Source organism: Pristiophorus japonicus, unplaced genomic scaffold (assembly GCF_044704955.1).
Source record: "Pristiophorus japonicus isolate sPriJap1 unplaced genomic scaffold, sPriJap1.hap1 HAP1_SCAFFOLD_401, whole genome shotgun sequence".
NCBI classification, from domain to species: Eukaryota; Metazoa; Chordata; class Chondrichthyes; family Pristiophoridae; genus Pristiophorus; species Pristiophorus japonicus.
The window spans coordinates 93,573-113,701 of record NW_027253882.1 but is presented as its reverse complement, the minus strand read 5'-3'; the positions used below and the strand labels follow the sequence as shown (position 1 = coordinate 113,701).

Genomic DNA, 20,129 nt, shown 5'->3' with positions numbered 1-20,129 from the left:
CGGCACCGTGTATGCGCCAGTCCTTATGCATGGCCTTTTACGATCTTACACAGGCCTTTGGCACTGTCAACCATGAGGGTCTATGGAGCATCCTCCTCCGTTTTGGATGCTTGCTTCACGATGACAGGCAGGCCGTGATCCTTACCAACGGATCCATTACAGACCCAATCCACGTCCGGATCGGGGTCAAACAGGGCTGCGTTATCGCTCCAACCCTCTTCTCAATCTTCCTCGCTGCCATGCTCCACCTCACAGTCAACAAGCTCCCCGCTGGAGTGGAATTAAACTACAGAACCAGTGGGAAGCTGTTTAACCTTCGCCATCTCCAGGCCAGGTCCAAGATCACCCCAACCTCTGTCATCGAGCTACAGTACGCGGACGATGCCTGCGTCTGCACACATTTAAAGGTTGAACTCCAGGATATAGTCGATGTATTCACTGAGGCATATGAAAGTATGGGCCTTACGCTTAATATCCATAAGACAAAGGTCCTTCACCGGCCTGTCATCGCCACACAGCACTGCCCTCCAATCATCAAGATCCACGGCGCGGCCCTGGACAACGTGGACCATTTCCCATATCTCGGGAGCCTGTTATCAACAAAGGCAGATATTGATGCGGAGATTCAGCATCGACTCCAGAGCACCAGCGCAGCCTTCGGCCGCCTGAGGAAAAGAGTGTTTGAAGACCAGGCCCTCAAATCTACCACCAAGCTCATGGTCTACAGGGCTGTAGTAATACCCGCCCTCCTATATGGGTCTGAGGTATAGAAGGCACCTCAAGTCGCTGGAGACATATCACCAACGATGTCTCCGCAAGATCCTGCAAATCTCCTGGGAGGACAGGTGCACCAACATCAGTGTCCTCGACCAGGCTAACATCCCCAGTATTGACGCACTGACCACACTCGATCAGCTTCGCTGGGCAGGCCACATAGTACGCATGCCAGATACGAGACTCCCTAAGCAAATGCTTTATGCGGAGCTCCTTCATGGTAAACAAGCCAAAGGAGGACAGCGGGAACTTTATAAGGACACCCTCAAAGCCTCCCTTTAAAGTGCGACATCACCACTGTCACCTGCAGACCGCCCGAGGTGGAGAAAGTCCATCTGGGAGGGCGTCGAGCTTTTTGAGGAGCATGAAGAGGCCAAGCGCAGGCAGCGGAAGGAGCGTGCGGCAAACCAGCCTCACCGACCCCTTCCCTCGACGAATGTCTGTCCCACCTGTGACAGGGTCCGTGGCTCTCGTATCAGACTGTTCAGCCACCAGTGAACTCACTTTGGGAGTGGAAGCAAGTCTTCCTCGATTCCGAGGGACTGCCTATGATGATGATGATGATGGTGGGAGGGGATTCACTCAGTCGTCCAACCTCCTCAAACACCCTAACTCCAACTGGAGGCTTTTAAATGCACCCACTGCAGGAAGAGCTTTAAAGAGCCAGAGGTTTTAAAAAAAACATTGCTCTTGGGATGTGGGTGTTGCTGGCAAGGCTGGCATTTATTGCCCTTCCCTAATTGCCCCTCGAGAAGGTGGTGGTGAGCTGCCTTCTTGAACCGCTGCAGTCCGTGTGGTGAAGGTGCTCCCACAGTGCTGTTAGGGAGGGAGTTCCAGGATTGTGACCCAGCGACGATGAAGGAACGGCCGATATATTTCCAAGTCAGGATGGTGTGTGACTGGGAGGGGAACGTGGAGGTGGTGGTGTTCCCATGGGCCTGCTGCCCTGGTCCTTCTAGGTGGTAGAGGTCGCGGGTTTGGGAGGTGCTGCCAAAGAAGCCTTGGCAAGTTGCTGCAGTGCATCTTGTGCACACTGCAGCCACGGTGCGCCGGTGGTGGAGGGAGTGAGTGTTGAAGGTGGTGGGGAGCGTGCCGATCGAGCGGGGCTGCTTTGTCCTGGATGGTGTCGAGCTTCTCGAGTGTTGTTGGAGCTGCACTCATCCAGGCAAGTGGAGAGTGTTCCATCACACTCCTGACTTGTGCCTTGTAGATGGTGGAAAGGCTTTGGGGAGTCAGGAAGTGAGACACTCACCACAGAATACCCAGCCTCTGACCTGCTCTTGTAGCCACAGTATTTATGTGGCTGGTCCAGTTAAGTTTCTGGTCAATGGTGACCCCCAGGATGTTGATGGTGGGGGATTCGGCGATGGTGATGCCGTTGAATGTAAATGGGTCGGTGGTTAGACTCTCGCTAGTTGGAGATGGTCATTGCCTGGCACTTGTGTGGCGTGAATGTTACTTGCCACTTATCAGCCCAAGCCTGAATGTTGTCCAGGTCTTGCTGCATGCGGGCACGGACTATTTCATTATCTGAGGAGCAGTCCATGCCTGATATCTAATGCACCATCTGTGGATTTATACCGATGGAAGACCATACTCCTGCATCCCCTGTGTGGGAAGAAGTTCAGACAATTGGCCAACCTCCTGATTCACCAGCGAGTTCACACCGAGGGGAGTGACTGTCGGGCTGCTCCGTGTGTGGGAAGCGATTCAGACAATCGGCCAAGCTCCTGGTTCACCAGTGAGTTCACACTGAGGGGGGGAACCCTTCAAATATTCCACGTGTCAGAAAAAAGAAAGACTTGCATTTATATAGCACCTTTCACGACCACCGGATGTCCCAAAGCGCTTTGCAGCCAATCAAGTACTTTTGGAGTGTAGCCACTGTTGTAATGTAGGAAACACGGCAACCATTTTGCGCACAGCAAGCTCCCACAAACAACAATGTGATAATGACCAGATAATCTGTTTTTTTGTTATGTTGATTGAGGGATAAATATTGGCCCCAGGACACCGTCTGCTCTTCGAAATAGTGCCATGGGATTTTTTACGTCCATCTGAGAGAGCAGACGGGGCCTCGGTTTAACGTCTCATCCAAAAGACGGCACCTCCAACAGTGCAGTGCTCCCTCAGCTCTGCACTGGGAATGTCAGCCTAGATTTATGTGCTCAAGTCCCTAGAGTGGGACTTGAACCCACAACCTTCTGTCTCAGAGGCGAGGGTGCTGCCCACTGAGCCACGGCTGGCACTGAAGGCAGTCAGTCAGTCGTGTTGCCACACCAGCGAGTTTACACGTGACTAAAGTGGTTGGATTCTGCTGTTCCTGCTGCTGATGAGCACATCCAGCATGGAACCATGTTCATTCAGTTAGTTGGGGTTTGTTTCTGCTGATAATAACCCCTAGACCTGGGCTGGAGTTTAATATTCTGGATATCTGCCAAATCTGTCAGTTTTGTTTCGAACATATAGAGGTAGATTTTGACCTTGTGCGACAGTGGATAGGGAGTTGGCAGTCCGGTTTGCATCTCTCCCCATTTCCACCAACAGGAATAAAGGAAAATTGTGAGATGTCGAGCAGGCTGCATTTAAAAAAAAATTTCATTCCTGGGATGTGGGCGTCGCGGGCGAGGCCAATATTTATTGCCCATCCCTAATTGCCCCGTGAGAAGGTGGTGGTGAGCCTCCTTCTTGAACCGCTGCAGTCCGTGTGGTGATGGTGCTCCCACAGTGCTGTTAGGGAGGGAGTTCCAGGATTGTGACCCAGCAACAATGAAGGAACGGCCGATACATTTCCAAATCAGGATGGTGTGTGACTGGGAGGGGAACGTGGAGGTGCTGGTGTTCCCGTGCGCCTGCTGCCCTTGTCCTTCTAGGCGGTAGAGGTCGCGGGTTTGGGAGGTGCTGCCGAAGAAGCCTTGGCCAGTTGCTGCAGTGCATCTTGTAGATGGTACACACGGCAGCCACGGTGCATACTTGCTATCAGCCATTATACACTATTGCACTGTCAAAATTACTCTAATAGTGTTCTAAATCCTTGATGTCCCTCAGATAAGAGAGCTGATTGTCTTGTCGGGCCTGCGGTGCCCCTTTTAAGAACCACAGTCTCTGATCTTTCCGCTTAATTCATGGACTCTAGGCTGAAGTTATTTGACAATAAAATAATGAACCTTTATTTCAATTCCAAATGAATCTTTGGTGCAAAATCTACAATTCAGTGTCGGTAAGGTTCCCGCTGATTAAACTCTCCAATTAGGAAGTGCTCATTAATCCTTGCAGCCAATTCCTGCTGACTTGCAGGATTACACACAGTGGGACCTCAGTTATCCAGCAGAGAGAGGGCCCTGGTGGGGATTCGTGGATAATCGGGAGTCCCCAAATGTGCCCCCCCCCCCCGCCATAACAAGGGGTGTGAGAGAGTCCCCAGTCCATGTCCTCTTCTCCTTTCATATGGTAGTAGCAAAACAAATCAAATGTCAATATCGAGCATAAGAAATAGGAGCAGGAGTCGGCCATTCGGCCCCTTGAGCCTGCTCCGCCATTCAATAAGATCACGGCTGATCTGATCATGGACTCAGCTCCACTTCCCCGCCCGCTCCCCATAACCCTTCACTCCCTTGTCACTCAAAAATCTGTCTATCTCCGCCTTAAATTTATTCAATGACCCAGCCTCCACAGCTCTCTGGGGCAGAGAATTCCACAGATTTACAACCCTCTGAGAGAAGAAATTACTCCTCATCTCAGTTTTAAATGGGTAGCTCTTTATTCTGAGACTATGTCCCCTAGTTTTAGTTTACCCCATGAGTGGAAATATCCTCTCTGCATGCACCTTGTCAAGCCCCCTCATTATCTTATGTGTTTCAATAAGATCACCTCTCATTCTTCTAAACTCCAATGAGTAGAGGCCCAACCTACTCAACCTTTCTTCATAAGTCAACCCCCTCATCTCCGGAATCAACCGAGTGAACCTTCTTTGAACAGCCTCCAATGCAAGTATATCCCTCCTTAAATACGGAGACTAAGTTGGGTATTCAGGCCAAAGCTTCTGGTGTAACAGCATGGATATCCCGCAGGCTGCCTGCGGATTCCCTCTGGGGGCAGTGCTCGATGATGTGCTCCAGGGTCTGATTAGGAGCTCCACAGTCGCATGATGGGGAGACTTTAATCTTCCATCTATAGAGAAGGTGGCAGCAATGACCGTGACCGGTTCTGAGGCGGTTGATGGTTGTCCACTATTTGTGAGGAAAGTTTGATCCAACAGGTTGTACTGTGGGGTCCTCTGTAAGGAATCCATTCCGTATGTCGCAGTTCCTGCAAGCATTTCGCCATCGGTCGTCAAGGCTGAGGGGAGATCGCTGAAGGGCTTCGGCGACGGTCCAAAGTGGCCTTCTAGATTTGAGACAGATTGCTGGTAGGTTATTCAAGTCAGCCTGGATCGGCATGTCTTTGCTGGTGTAGCGGTTGTATTCTCTGGAGATGGCATATTTGTGGCGTAGGTGTGGTGGTGCGATGTTTGCAAACATGGGCAGCCAAGGTGTTGGTGTCGATGAAAGCGTACCGGTGATAATTCTCACAGTAGAATTCAGCTGGGCATCAATGGATTTGATATGTGGAATTTGTTTTGTCTGTAATGCACTTATGAATGACTCCACGGGGCAATGTGTTGTACAAACTATAGTGACCTTGGTCCTTTATTTGTAACTCCAGAGTGAGGCACAAGCATGGTAAGCAGCCTTTTATACTGGGCCCTGCCACACCTATGCAGGTGTCCCTCAGGTCTCCCACCGCAGTGCCCTCTGGTGGTCAGCCTCTGCCACAGGGGCAGGAAACCCCGGTCTCCACCAGTTACACCCTCTAGTGGTGCCAGCATAGTATATACACAGTGTGAACCTTAATGATAGTACATCAGGTAACAAGTCTCCATCTTATGCAACTATACAGTGTCTAACAGAGAGTATATCTATAGTCTGCATATATAACATCACTCTCCCCCAAGTCCTTTGTGCCGATTACCTTTGCACTATGTGCTCTGGCTTAGCTCTCCCCAGACTTAAGTACCAATAGCCCTTGCGCCTTGGCTGTGCTTTGGCTTGGCCCTCTTCCTGTTAACCCCAAAGTCCTTTTGCCACAACGTTGGGTAGTGATTACCAGATTGGATGGTTCGATGATGCAGTGGAGGTTCCAGTGCGTTCTGGGTGTGATCCATGTGTATGTCCATGGCTACATACATCCATTCCCCCCACCCGCCCCTCACAGGATCAGACACAGTGCAAGTACAAAGAAAGGAAGTTACAGTTCACATCGTGACACCTTGGTTCAGTGACTTACATTTGTTACGTTTTACGGTCGTGCGCCAGGATTGGGTAGATTGCACTCATGGTTCAGTCATGGTAAGTACTGAGATAGCAGTACAGGTATGCAAGGACACAGGTTCCAGAGCAACCGGATGGGGTCCTACTCGTCTGATAGCGGCGCTGTGCCCGCTGCTAGTGGGGTGGGCTTAGTTCGCTCATCTAGCCAGGACTCAGGGCCTTTGCCGTTGCCTAGTGGTGGGCAGAGCTACAGATGTGTGTGGCCTCCCTGTCCTCCTTTGAGGGCTGCAGAGTCTTCTGCCTGCTCTCTAACGGTGTTGGGAACCTGGCTGTTCCAGGTCCCATTTGGGGAACTCGTTGGTTCTGACCTTTCGCTCCCAGACATGGCCGAGGTAGTGACTGGGTCTGGGGGCTGCGCCGTCTCCACCCAGGTGTTGGGCAACGGTGGCCGACTGCCAGGTCCATGATGAATATTGCCATCGGGTGCCTGCAGCGTGGGATAGACCTGGGGCATGGTATCAGGATCAGTGCCTTCACCTTCCTGAGGTCACTGGCCGATAACTTTGGGGGACACCTGGGGCAGGGCATCAGGATCAGCACCTTTACCCTCCCGAATTCGCTCGCTTACTACTTTTTGGGACACTCTATTCCCGACATCGTGCAACAACATTTTGTTCACAATCTTAATTAGTTCATTACATTGATTGCCATACATACAATGTCTCTAAGTTCAGTTGGTTGCAGGACTCATTTAAGAGAACCCTGCTGGCTTTACCCCAATCAAATCCTTTGTTAGACATCATGTGTTGGTCCCTCAGTGTTGCACCTCGTGGTCTGGCCGCAGCCATCTTTTTTTTCAGCCACGCTGCACCTCGCTGCAGCAGGGACGCCATCTTGCCTCTGTCCTCGAGGCCGACTGCCTTGATCCTTCTCTCCCGCGATTCTGCCACAAAAGCTGGAAGAGTGCTTGTGAATTCGATCTTCCTCCCCAGGAGTCCTGCCACCGGAGCCGGAAAGATACTTTTAGGTTGTTTCAGTCGGATCATTGCCACACAGTCATGATGGACGGTCTGTGCCTCAGGTGCTGCGCTGGTCTGTTCTCTGGTGCCTGGCCCAAGCGAAGGTGAGGTTTTGCTCTGCCTCTGAGCACAGGGGACATCGATTGCTGGAGTGAAGAGGTCTTCCCATTTCCACTGGATCTTCCCCATCCACCTTCTTCTGAGTAGCGTTGGACCATCACCTGCAACAATCCACAGAGGTAACTTGTGCACCACGCCATTATGGATTACACTTACACCCACACTACCAAGGGCTGGGATCAGCTCCTTGGTGTAGGTGCGCAACTTTTTCTGTACTGGAACCAGCTCGGGTCATTTTTCGTTCCATAGCCTCACAAACACATCCTGGCTCACCACTGACTGGCTCATTCCTGTGCCCACTTCCATGAAGACTGGAATGCCGTTTATCTCGACTTCCATCTTCACTGGACGACAATCGGTGGTGCAGGTATACACTCCATACACTTCTTCTTGGGGCTGAGCTGCCTCTCTGGCCAAATCATCAAAGTCATCTACCGACTCCTCTGCTAGACGGTGAGTCGTATTTCTTTTACACATATGCTGGAGGTGGCCCTTCATGTTACAGGCTTTGCAGACGTACTCAGCAAACTGACACTGGTGAACCCTATGGTTTCTTCGCAACACCAGCATGGTGCTATTCAATTAACACCCCTCGGCGGACTCTGAGTTCTGGAACCCTGAGGCCTGTGCTCTCTGCCCTGGGCAGAGCCATGTTCTACAGTCTTGCCTGTGATAGGCACCATTCTGTATACAGTACTTGCTGGGTTTGAGTCCAAAGGATGAATAATTTGCTTGGTGCTGCAGGTTGAGGTCATGAACGCCTGACTGATGCTGATGGCCTTCTGCAGGTTGACTGTGGTGTCGGCAGGTAGTAGCTCTTGGCCAATTCTCATAACGAAGATGTCTCGCAATACTTCGTTGAGGTGCCACAAGTCTCCTGAGGTCGACAGCATATTTTGCAATCTCCTGGCCCTCAGGTCTGTGTTGTGTAGAATCTGTGCCTGGCCGTGAGGATGCTCGTTTTGGTTTTAGTTGGCCGCGAATTAGTTCAATCAGCTCATCGTATGTCTTATCCTTGGCCTTCAGCAAGTCCCCGACGAGGCGGTAGACCTCGGGCCCACAACTGGTCAGCAGTATAGCCTTGCGTTTCTCCGCCGATGCGTCTATCTCCCCGGCCAGGTCGTTTGCCATGAAATATTGCTCGAACCGTTCCGTGAAGGCATCCCAATCATCACCCTCTGCGAAGTCTTTTAGTGTGCCAAAGGTAGCCATAATCACGTGAAAGTCCGTATTCTTGTAGCCAGTTGTTATTTAAGTAATGCACTTATGAATGACCCCACAAGGCAATGTGTTGTACTCAAACTATAGTGATCTTGATCCTTTATTTGTAACTCCAGAGGCACAAGCATGGTGGGCAGCCTTTTATACTGGGCCCTGCACACCTATACAGGTGACCCTCAGGGCTCCCACCGCAGTGCCCTCTGGTGGACAGCCTCTGCCACAGGGGCAGGAAACCCCTGTTGCACCCTCTAGTGGTGCCAGCATAGTATATACACAGTGTAAACCTTACTGATACTACATCAGGAAACAAGTCTCCATCTTATGCAACTATACAGTGACTAACAGAGAGTATATCTATAGTCTGCATATATAACAGAATTAATAGCCATTCCAGAGAGCAGTACCGCTGTAGAGAACACAGTGTACTGACAGTAACACTGGGTGAGAGAGAGACCGCAGTTGGTGTACTGACCATTACAAAAAGTGAAGGCGGAGACACATATACATGAACTAACACCACTTTATTACCAAATTTATAACATTACAACACGCAGTATTAAAGAGTAACCAAAGTACTTGGGTTGATAATATTAACTGATCGAGTTGGATCAATTGAGGGTCAGATTAAATGTATCACAATAACACAGCATCAGATGGGCTCTACTTAATACAGTGTCCAATATTAGAGGACATCAAGTCCCATGCCAGGGACTTGAGCACAAAAACCTAGCGTGATAATCCCGGTGCCAGTGTTGAGGGAGTGCTGCACTATCGGAGGTGCTGTCTTTCGGATGAGACGTTAAACTGAGGCCCTGTCTGCTCTCTCAAGTGGATGTAAAAGATCCCATGGCAATATTTCGAAGAGCAGGGGAGTTATCCCCGGTGTCCTGGGCCCAATATTTATCCCTCAATCAACATAACAAAAACCGATAATCTAGTCATTATCACATTGCTGTCTGTGGGAGCTTGCTGTGCCCAGGTTGGCTGCTGCGTTTCCCACATTACAAGAGTGTCTACACTTCAAAAGTACCTCATTGGCTGTAAAGTGCTTTCAGACGTCCGGTGGTCGTGAAAGGTGCTATATAAATCCAAGTCTTTGTTTTATGCTTAGCTTCCTTGTCCAGCTGACGTGCTCACAGCTTTGGAGAAATAGTTCAACCGAGGTACCTTTATAAAGGCTTATCTCAACAGATTGCCTGATTAGCTATCAGCATTGATGGGATTAATCCTGGACATCCTCCTCCTCCTAGGTTGTTCAGTTGGGTGATTATGCCTCCCCCCCCGTCCTGCAGGGTTCATGTCCGTCCATTGCCATCGTATCCCCCTCCCTCTCACCTCGCCTGCTTCCATTCCTGGTAGATCCAACCTTGTGCAATGTGCAGCAAAGGCGGGAGAAGGGAGTTAAGGGACAGATCAGCCTTGAGCTAATTGACTGACGGAACAGGCCTGAGGGGCTGAATGGCTTCCTCCTGTTCCTCTGTAACAGGCTCGAGGGGCTGAATGGCCTCCTCTTGTGTAACAGCCTCGAGGGGCTGAATGGCCTCCTCCTGTTCCTAATGTCAGGATCGAGAGGCTGAATGACCTCCTCCTGTTCCTCTGTAACAGGCTCGAGGGAGCATGAGTCAGCCATTCGGCCCCTTGAGCCTGCTCCGCCATTCAATAAGATCATGGCTGATCTATCTCAACACTTTCCTGTACTATCCTCATATCCCATGATTGCCTTAATGTCCAAAAATCTATCGATCTCTGCCTTGAATATACTCAAAGACTGAGCCTCCACAGCCCTCTGGGGTAGAGAATTCCAAAGATTCACCACCCTCTGAGTGAAGAAGTTTCTCCTCATCTCTCAGTCCTAAATGGCCGACCCCTTATTCTGAGACTGTGACCCCTGGTTCTAGACTCCCCAGCCTGGGGAAACACCCTCCCTGCATCTACCCTGTCAAGCCCTGTAAGAAATTTGAATGTGTCAATGAGATCACCTCTCATTCTTCTAAACTCTGGAGAATATATGCCTAGTCTGCTCAATCTCTCCTCATAAGACAATTCCCTCCTCCTGTTCCTATATAACAAGCCTGAGGAGTTGAATGGCCTCCTCCTGTTTCTATGTAACAGGCTCGAGGGGCTGAATGGCCTCCTCCTGTTTCTAATGTACCTATGTAAGCATGTTTTAATAGGGACAGTGGCCCGTTCTAATGTTTGTCTATCTCTCAAAGTCTGAAGCACGTCATCTCTGACACACGCCAAGCCCAATTAATGAGCCCATTTTAACGATCTGATCCAGGTCAGACTTGCTCATTAGCTGTAAACCGCTTTTTACCTTACAGGTCTTAATGATAAAAACTAGTCATGCCTGTTAAAATTGGCTTTCCGTTGGGTTCCTCCCGGGTATTGGTCATCTTACCCAGATGTCCAAAAGTCATCCGTTACCACCCCCCCAGTTTACTTTTATTAATTCCTGGGATGTGCGCGTCGCTGGCAAGGCCGGCATTTATTGCCCATCCCTAATTGCCCCTTGAGAAGGAGGTGGTGAGCCGCCTTCTTGAACCGCTGCAGTCCGTGTGGTGAAGGTGCTCCCACAGTGCTGTTAGGGAGGGAATTCCAGGATTGTGACTCAGTGACGATGAAGGGATGGCAATATATTTCCATGAAACTTGGAGGTGGTGTTCCCGTGCGCCTGCTGCCCTTGTCCTTCTAGGGGGTAGAGGTCGCGGGTTTGGGAGGTGCTGTCGAAGAAGCCTTGGCGAGTTGCTGCAATGCACCTTGTAGATGGTACACACTGCAGCCATGGTGTGTCGGTGGTGGAGGGAGTGAGTGTTGAAGGTGGTGGGTAGCGTGTCGATCAAGCGACTGCTTTGTCCTGGATGGTGTCGAGCTTCTCAAGTGTTGTTGGAGCTGCAACTCATCCAGGCAAGTGGAGAGTATTCCATCGCACTCCTGACTTGTGCCTTGTGGAAAGGCTTTGGGGAGTCAGGAGGGGAGACACTGGCCGCAGAATACCAAGCCTCTGACCTGCTCTTATGGCCACAGTGTTCATGTGGCTGGTCCGGTTAAGTTTCTGGTCAATGGTGCAGGAGATTGAGGGGTGATCTGGTCGAGGTGTTTGAAATGTTAAAAGAATCTGGATATGGTAGATAGGGAGAGAAACTATTTCCTCTGGTTGGGGGCAGTCCAGAACAAAGGGGAACAACCTTCAAATTAGAGCCAGGCCATTCAGGGATGATGTCAGGGAGCACTTCTTCACACAAAGGGCAGTGGGAACCTGGACATTTCCTCCTCCAAAAGGATGTGGATGCTGGGGAGTTTTCAAGCCTGAGTTGGATAGATTTGTGTTGGGCAAGGTACCAAGGGAGATGGAGCTGAGGCAGGTTAGCTGGAGTTGAGGTGCAGAAGAACTGCAATCTGATTGAATGGTGGAGCTGAGTCTCGGAAATGAATGGCCGACTCCTGCTCCTAAATTTCCCAGTGAAGCAATTTTTGAAGTGTAGTCGCCCTGACCCTGCTCCAGCCATTGCAAACAGTTCACAGAATCACAGAAATTTACAGCACGGAGGGAGGCCATTTTGGCCCATCGTGTCCATACCAACCAACAAAGAGCTATCCAGCCTAACCTGAGGGACGCTGCACTGTCTGGGGTGCTAACTTTCAGATGGGACGTTAAACCGAGGCCCCGTCTGCTCTGTCAGGTGGATGTAAAAGATCCCAGGGCACTATTTGGAAGAAAAGCAGGGGAGTTATCCCCGGTGTCCTGAGGCCAATATTTATCCCTCAATTAACATAACAAAAACAGATTATCTGGTCATTATCACATTGCTGTTTGTGGGAGCTTGCTGTGCACAAATTGGCTGCTGCATTTCCCACATTACAACAGTGACCACACGCCAAAAGTACTTCATTGGCTGGAAAGCATTTTGAGATGGTCCTGAGGCCGTGAAAGGCGCTATATAAATGCAAGTTCTTTCTTTAGAAGAACTGCTTAAGATCTTTCTAACTTCCCTAACCTACTGGTGACTTCCTTCGGAGTTGGTTGTGAGAACATCTCACCTCTTTTAATTTTAAAAAGGTTGGTGCCAGAACTGTCTTTCGACCAATCAAAGGCTATTCATTCTGTCACATGGATTGATTCTTAAGGTGCAATTCCACATCGACAGACGTGTGTCAGGAACTGATAATGGTCAGGTTTTAATAAAGGCCCAATTCCTCATTGAGTGATACATTTTGGTAGGGAGAACGAGAGACAATATAAATTAAAGATACAATTCTAAAGGGGGAGCATGAACAGAGAGACCTGGGGGTATATGGGCACAGATCTCTGAAGGTGGCAGGGCAGGTTGCAAAAGTGGTTAACAAAGCTTACGGGATCCTGGGCTTCATAAATAGAGGCACAGAGTACAAAAGCAAGGAAGTTATGATGAACCTTTATAGAACACTGGTTCGGCCCTAACTGGAGTATTGTGTCCAATTCTGGGCACCGCACTTTAGGCAGGATGTGAAGGCCTTAGAGAGGGCGCAGAACAGATTGACGAGAATGGTTCCAGGGATGAGGGACTTCAGTTCCGTGGATAGACTGGAGAAGCTGGGATTGTTCTCCTTGGAGCAGAGGAGGTCGAGAGTAGATTTGATCAAGGTGTTCAAAATCAGGAGGGGTCCGGACAGAGTAGAGAGAGAGAAACTGTTCCCATTGGTGGAAGGGTCGAGAACCAGAGGACACAGATTTAAGGCGATTGGAAAGAACCAAAGGTGACATGAGGGAAAACTATTTTACGCAGCGAGTGGTTCTGCCCGAGAGGGTGGTGGAGGCAGACTCAATCGTGGCTTTCTAAAGGGAGTTGGATAAGTACCTGAAGGAAGTAAATTAGCAGGGCTGTGGGGAAAGGGCGGGGGAGTGGGACTAGCTGAGGTGCTCTTGCAGAGAGCCGGCACGGGCTCGACAAGCCGCATGGCCTCCTTCTGTGCTGTAACCGTTCTATGATCCCACTCTAAACGGACCTCCCTTTCCTTTCTCTGCATCTAACTTACGGTAACAAGACTTGATAACAGTCTTCCCAAGAACCATTCACATAATCCTCTTAGCTGCTCAGACAGTGCGAACCATTCATATTCTGGGGACCTAAGGCCTTGATCAGTCGGTCACCAATCTCCCAACGAGTAACCTCTAGTGTATCATAGGAGCAGGAGGGGGCCATTCAGCCCCTCGAGCCTGCTCCGCCATTCAATTAGATCACGGCTGACCTGTATCTTAACTCCATCTACCCACCTTGGATCGGTAAGCCTTAGTACACTTGCCTGACAAAAATCTATTCATCTCAGTTTTGAAAATGTTCAGTTGAGTCGCAATCTGGACAGATTTTGGGAAGGACAGGGTTCCAGATTTCCACTACGCTTTGTGTGAAGAAGTGCTTTATCTCAGTTCTCCTGCAGTTTTTGGCATTTCCCAGTATTTAGCAGTGTGGTTTTCCCCGGGTCACTTCCCCCACGTGTCACAATAGCGTCATGGTAATATCACCACTTTATGACATCACTGCCTAGCAACTAACCTCCCTCAGCACTGCTTATTATGGCCTGTTCATCATCTCCAGCAACAAGCACTGGCATTTATACAGCCCCTTTAACGTAGTAAAACGACCCAAGGAACATCACAGGAGGGTTATCAAACCAACTTTGGCACCCAGCCACATAAAGAGATATTAGGGCAGGTGACTAAAAGCTTGGTCAGAGAGGTAGGTTTTAAGGAGCGTCTTCAAGAAGGAGATGGAGAGATTTAGGGAGGGAGTTCCAGAGCACAGGGCTTAAGGGATGCACAAGAGGCTAGAATTGGAGAAGCGCAGAGATCTCGGAGAGCCGTAGGGCTGGAGGAGATTACAGAGATAGGGAGGGGCGAGGCCACGGAGGGATTGGAAAGGCTGAGAATTTTCAAACCGAGGTGCTGCTGGACCGGGAGCCAACGTAGGTCAGCGAGCACAGGGGGTGATAAGAACATAAGAAATAGGAGCAGGAGTAGGTCCTACGGCTCCTCGAGCCTGCTCCGCCATTCAATAAGATCATGGCTCATCATTAACCTCAACTCCACTTTCCCGCCCGATCCCCATATCCCTTGATTCCCCTAGACTTCAAAAATCTATCTATCTCAGCCTTGAATATATTCAGAGACTCAGCCTCCACAGCCCTCTGGGGCAGAGGATTCCAAAGATGCACAACCCTCTGAGTGAAGAAATTCCTCCTCATCTCTGTCTTAAATGGCCGACCCCTTAACCTGAGACTGTGCCCCCTGGTTCTAGACACTCCAGCCCGGGGGAAACAACCTCTCAGCATCTAACCTGCCAATCCCCTTCAGAATCTTGTATCTTTCAATGAGATCATCTCTCATTCTTCCAAACTCCAGAGAGTATCGGCCCATTCTACACAATCTCTCATCATAAGACAGCCCTCTCATCCCAGGCATCAGCCTGGTGAACCTTCGTTGTACAGCCTCCAAGGCAAGTATATCCTTCCTGAGATAAGGAGACCCAAACTGTGCCCAGTACTCCAGGAGTGGTCTCACCAGGGCCCTGTACAGTTGTAGCAAGACAAAGGATTGGATGTCACACGTTTGTCTGCTAATGTTGCCCTGGATATTCTCTTCAGTTTAGTCACCGGTCAACATCCCCCCCAACCCGTGAGCGGACACTACGTCCCTTACGATCAAGAGATTGCCCATCCAGTCACATGGCTATGGGAACAGGGCAGACCCACCATACACCAACTCGATACTGTTCCCTTGCACATCCAGCCATTCAGGCTGCTCCAGTCCCCGTAGGCTGGGCTGACTCACACCTTGGAGAGATAAGGCCGATTACACAGCCATCAGCTGTGGCTCAGTGGGCAGCACACTTGCCTCTGAGTCAGAAGGTTGTGGGTTCAAGCCCCACTCCTGCGACTTAAGCACAAAAAAGAAATGTTGGCTGACACTCCAGTGCAGTGCTGTGGTCCACGGCACCTTCCCTTTTACCCCCTCCCTTCCCACTGTCCAGGGCCCCAAATACTCCCTGCAGGTGAAACAGCGATTTACTTGCACTTCTTCTACTGTATTCGCTGCTCACGATGTGGTCTCCTCTACATTGGGGAGACCAAGTGTAGACTGGGTAACCGCTTTGCGGAACACCTCCATCAGTCTGCAAGGGTGACCCCGAGCTTCCGGTCGCCTGTCACTTTAATTCTCCACTCCCACTCTGACCTCTCCGTCCTCGGCCTCCTGCACTGTTCCAATGAAGCACAACGCAAGCTCGAGGAACAGCACCTCATCTTTCGTTTAGACACTTTACTGCCTTCCGCACTCAACATCGAGTTCACCAATTTCAGAGCGTAACCGCTGCCAAACATTGGCTCCCCACCGCACCCCCCCGCCCCGCAAGCCATTTCTTTTTTTCTCTTTGTCTCTAATGGCAGCTGGTCATTATCCCACCATTCACACCCTATCTTGTCTACATAAGAACATAAGAAATAGGAGCAGGAGTAGGCCATACGGCCCCTCGAGCCTGCTCCGTCATTAAATACAACCATGGCTGATCCGATCAGATCATGGACTCAGGTCGAATGTTTTTCTAACTTCTGTCATTACCATTTCAAGTCGGCCCATCATCCCTGTTGCCTCTCTAATCTCTCCTGCCTCCCCCCCACCGATCACAGACCTTCCCTTTTGTCCTTCCTTCTCCTCCCTCCTTCAGGATCTGTGCTTTCCCAACACCCTCCCGTTCTGACGAAGGGTCGCGACCTGAAACACTAACTCTGCTTCCTCTCCACAGATGCTGCCTGACCCGCTGAGATTTGCAGCATTTTCTGTTTTTATTCCAGATTCCAGGGTCCGCAGTATTTTGTTTTGCAATACGCCACCACCGCCCCAGTTAGTGAACGAAACAACGCACTTTATCTGATCAGCGGTTTCTGAATCTGATTGGCCACTGGCCGACCCCTCTCTCCATGGATCTTCTCACTGACAACAGGCAGAAAACTCTGATGGTACCTCCCCCAGGTCTTTATATCCAGGGATTGGCCAGTGGGGCTGCCAATTAAACTAGCTACTGTCCAGAAACAAGAGCCGCTCACCAGGATGAGCTTAGTTCAGTCCTGGATGTGACTGACATCAGATTCCAACATGTGAACTCGCTGGTGTCTCAGCAGGTGGGGCAATTGAGTGAATCCCTCCCCACACTCGGAGCAGGTGAACGGCCTCTCCCCAGTGTGAACACGCTGATGTGTCAGCAGATTGGACGACTGAGTGAATCCCTGCCCACACTCTGAGCAGGTGAATGGCCTCTCCCCAGTGTGAACTCGCTGGTGTGTCAGCAGGTGGGATAACTGAGTGAATCCCATCCCACACTCGGAGCAGGTGAACGGCCTCTCCCCAGTGTGAACTCGCTGATGTGTCAGCAGATTGGACGACTGAGTGAATCCCTGCCCACACTCTGAGCAGGTGAACGGCCTCTCCCCAGTGTGGACTCGCTGATGTGTCAGCAGGTTGGACGACTTAGTGAATCCCTTCCCACACTCAGAGCAGATGAACAGCCTCTCCACAATGTGAACTCGCTGGTGTGTCAGCAGGCTGGATGACTGAGTAAATCCCTTCCCAAGCACAGGGAAATTAAACAAGGTCTCTCCCGGCTGGGTACACTGATGGCTGACTAGGCCCGATGAATGTCGAAACCGCCTGCCACAATGAGAGCAGGTGATCGGCCTCTCCCCGGTGTGAACTCGCTGGTGATTCAGCAGGTGACATGATCGAGTGAATCCCTTCCCACACTCTGAGCAAGTGAACGGCCTCTCCCCAGTGTGAACTCGCTGGTGTCTCAGCAGGTTGGATGACTGATTGAATCCCTTCCCACACTCCGAGCAGGTGAATGGCTTCTCCCCAGTGTGAACTCGCTGGTGTATCAGCAGGTTGGATGACTGAGTGAATCCCTTCCCACACTCGGAGCAGGTGAACGGCCTCTCCCCAGTGTGAACTCGCTGGTGTGTCAGCAGGTGGGATGACTGAGTGAATCCCTTCCCACACTCATGGCAGATGAATGGCCTCTCCCCAGTGTGGACTCGCTGGTGTATCAGCAGGTCAGATGACTGAGTGAATCCCTTACCACACTCAGAGCAGATGAATGGCCTCTCCCCAGTGTGGACTCGCTGGTGTGTCAGCAGATTAAATGACCGAGTGAATCCCTTCCCACACTCAAGGCAGGTGAACAGCCTCTCTCCATTATGACCGTGTCGATGAGTTTCCAGCATGTTCTGACAATCAACGCCCTTCCCACAGTCCCCACGGTTTCTCCATTGTGCGGGTGACCTTGTGTCTCTCCAGGTTGGACGATGAGTTGAAGCCTTGTCCACACACAGAACACGTGTTCAATTTCTCCGTGCTGTGAATGGTGCGATGTATGTTCAGACTCTGTAACTGGTTAAAGCCCTTTCCACATTCCTACATTACAACAGTGACTACACTTCAAAAGTACTTCATTGGCTGTAAAGCACTTTGGGACGTCATAAGGTTTGAAAGGTGCTATATAAATGCAAGTCTTTGTTTTCAGTTAGTTCAATGGATCACTCTCACTTGGGTGTGTGTGTCTCGGTGCTTTTGCAGTCACACTGATGTTTGAAATATTTTCCCACAGGCAAGACAAACATTTCTCCTTCCACATTCAAACGCTGATGATATTCAGGTCCTGATGGATCGAGTGACTCTGTCAGAACTTGACGTGACGTTTGATTTGCATTCCTCGTCCAACACCCTGCAAAAGGAGTTCACAAAAGTCATCACTGTAAGTACAGAACAGAAATTCAGCTGAGCATGCACAGGAGAGAGACAAAAGCAAAATACATCTGGAATAAAAACAGAAAATGCTAGAAATACTCAGCAGCTCAGGCAGCATCTGTGGAGAGTGAGTTTTAGGTCTGTGAACCCTTTGGTCAGAGAGAGAGACTCTGAGCATGCGCGGGAGAGAGGGAGCAAGACAGCCTCTCTGAGCATGCGCGGGAGAGGTAGCAAAATACTTTCTGAGCATGCGCGGCAGAGAGGGAGCAAGAGAGACTCTCTGGGCATGCGCGCGATGGAGGGCGCAAGGGAGACTCTCGGAGCACGCGCAGGAGAGACTCTGAGCATGCGCAGTGCGGTCTTGGGCCGAGGCGACGAACCGCACACAAAGCAGGTAGAAGATGGCGGCGGGCGGCGGGTTCCAACAAACCGCCGTTGGCCGCCTTAGGCAACCCCCCGGAAACAGAGAGGCGCCTCCGAGGCGGCGGGGAGGGTGAAGGAAGGGGAGGAGCGGCAAAAAAGCCCACCTTTGAAAGCAATGGCGCGGGCTGGCGGGCCGCGCGAACCGCCGCTTCCAGCATCTTCTCTCTCGGCAAACGGCCAGCCCCGGCGTGCACCGCGCGCCCCCCCCGCACATGCGCACTCCGGGCGGCCCATAGGGCGCTTTCTGAGCCCCTAGGGCTTGTGGGTAGGGCCGGCCGCCATTACCTGAGCCATTCTTCCCCCTCTCCAACTCCCTCTGCTCTGGTGCACACAGAGCCCCAGCCTGGACATTCCTGGCTCAACGATGGCGGATTTCAAATTAGCACCTACCTATTTCCCCCTCAGTAGAGGGGTCAACAGCCAAGGGGGCATAGATTTGAAGTAATTGGTAGGAGGTTTAGAGGGGAAATTTCTTCACCCAGAGGGTAGTAAAGGCAGAAACCCTCACCACATTTAAAAAGTACCTGGATGTGCACTTGAAGTGCTGTAACCCGCAGGGCTACGGACCCAGAGCTGGAAAGCGGGATTAGGCTGGGTAGCTCTTTGTCGGCCGGTGCGGACACGATGGCCTCCTTCCGTGCTGTAAATTTCTATGATTCTTTAAAATCAAGGGGAACAAATGTAATCTCCTCCAGCCCTTTCCCCCCCCACAAGATGTCTGCGCTCCTCTGATTCTGCCCTCTTGAGCATCTCTGATTAGATACCATTGGTGGCCATGTCTTCTGTTGCCTAGGCCCCAAGCTCTGGAACTCCCTGCCTAAACCTCTCTGCCTCTCTACCTTTCTTTCACTCCTTAAAACCAAGCTTTTGGTCACCTGCCGTTATTTCTACTTCTCGAAGGGCCGAATGGCCTACTCCTGCACCTGTTTTCTATGTTATGTGGCTCGGTGTCAAATTTCTTATCTCAAAATACTCCTGTGAAGTGCCTTGCGATGTTTCACTATGTTAAAGGCGCAATATAAATACAAATTGTTTTATTGTCTGTTCTGAATTTTTATCCTGTATTTACAGTGCTGGGTTTTGTAAACTCCTTTTACAGGGTGTTAGAAGGGGAGGATTTGCAGACAGGAAACTCAAACCAAAGATCATATCAAGATCTGACGGAGTCACTCGATTCATCAGGACCTGAATATCATCGGCCTTTGAATGTGGAGTGAGAAATATGTGTCTGTTCTTTCTGTGGGCAAAGATTTCTGACATCAGTGTGACTGTTAAAGCACCGAGACACACACACACACACACACACACACACGAGTGAGTGTTCCAGTGCACTGACTGTGGAAGGAGCTTTAACCAGTTACACAGCCTGAAAAAACATAGCACCATTCACAGTGGGGAGAAACCGTACACGTGTTCTGTGTGTGGATGAGGCTTCAACTGATCATCCAAACTGGTGATGGACTAGTGTAACCAGACTGGGGAGGAACTGTG

General features: G+C 50.5%; 2 protein-coding genes across 2 annotated transcripts in view; one reads left to right on the top strand and one right to left on the bottom strand.

Moving 5' to 3' along the window:
• The window catches only part of LOC139250611 (zinc finger protein 585A-like), a 100,039-nt gene that overhangs the window by 78,705 nt on the left and 1,205 nt on the right, over positions 1-20,129 (top strand). The window lies entirely within an intron of this gene.
• On the bottom strand, positions 15,855-18,817 carry LOC139250607 (zinc finger protein 432-like). The gene is made up of 2 exons (XM_070873005.1): positions 18,743-18,817; positions 15,855-18,192 (listed from the first exon to the last, which is right to left on the bottom strand). The coding sequence occupies exon 2, from the start codon at positions 17,690-17,692 to the stop codon at positions 16,538-16,540; it is 1,155 nt and encodes a 384-aa protein (XP_070729106.1). The 5' UTR covers positions 17,693-18,192; positions 18,743-18,817; the 3' UTR covers positions 15,855-16,537.

Coding starts and splice junctions, on each gene's coding strand:
- LOC139250607 (XM_070873005.1), bottom strand. CDS start 17,692: ATGCTGGAAACTCATCGACACGGTCATAATGGAGAGAGGCTGTTCACC.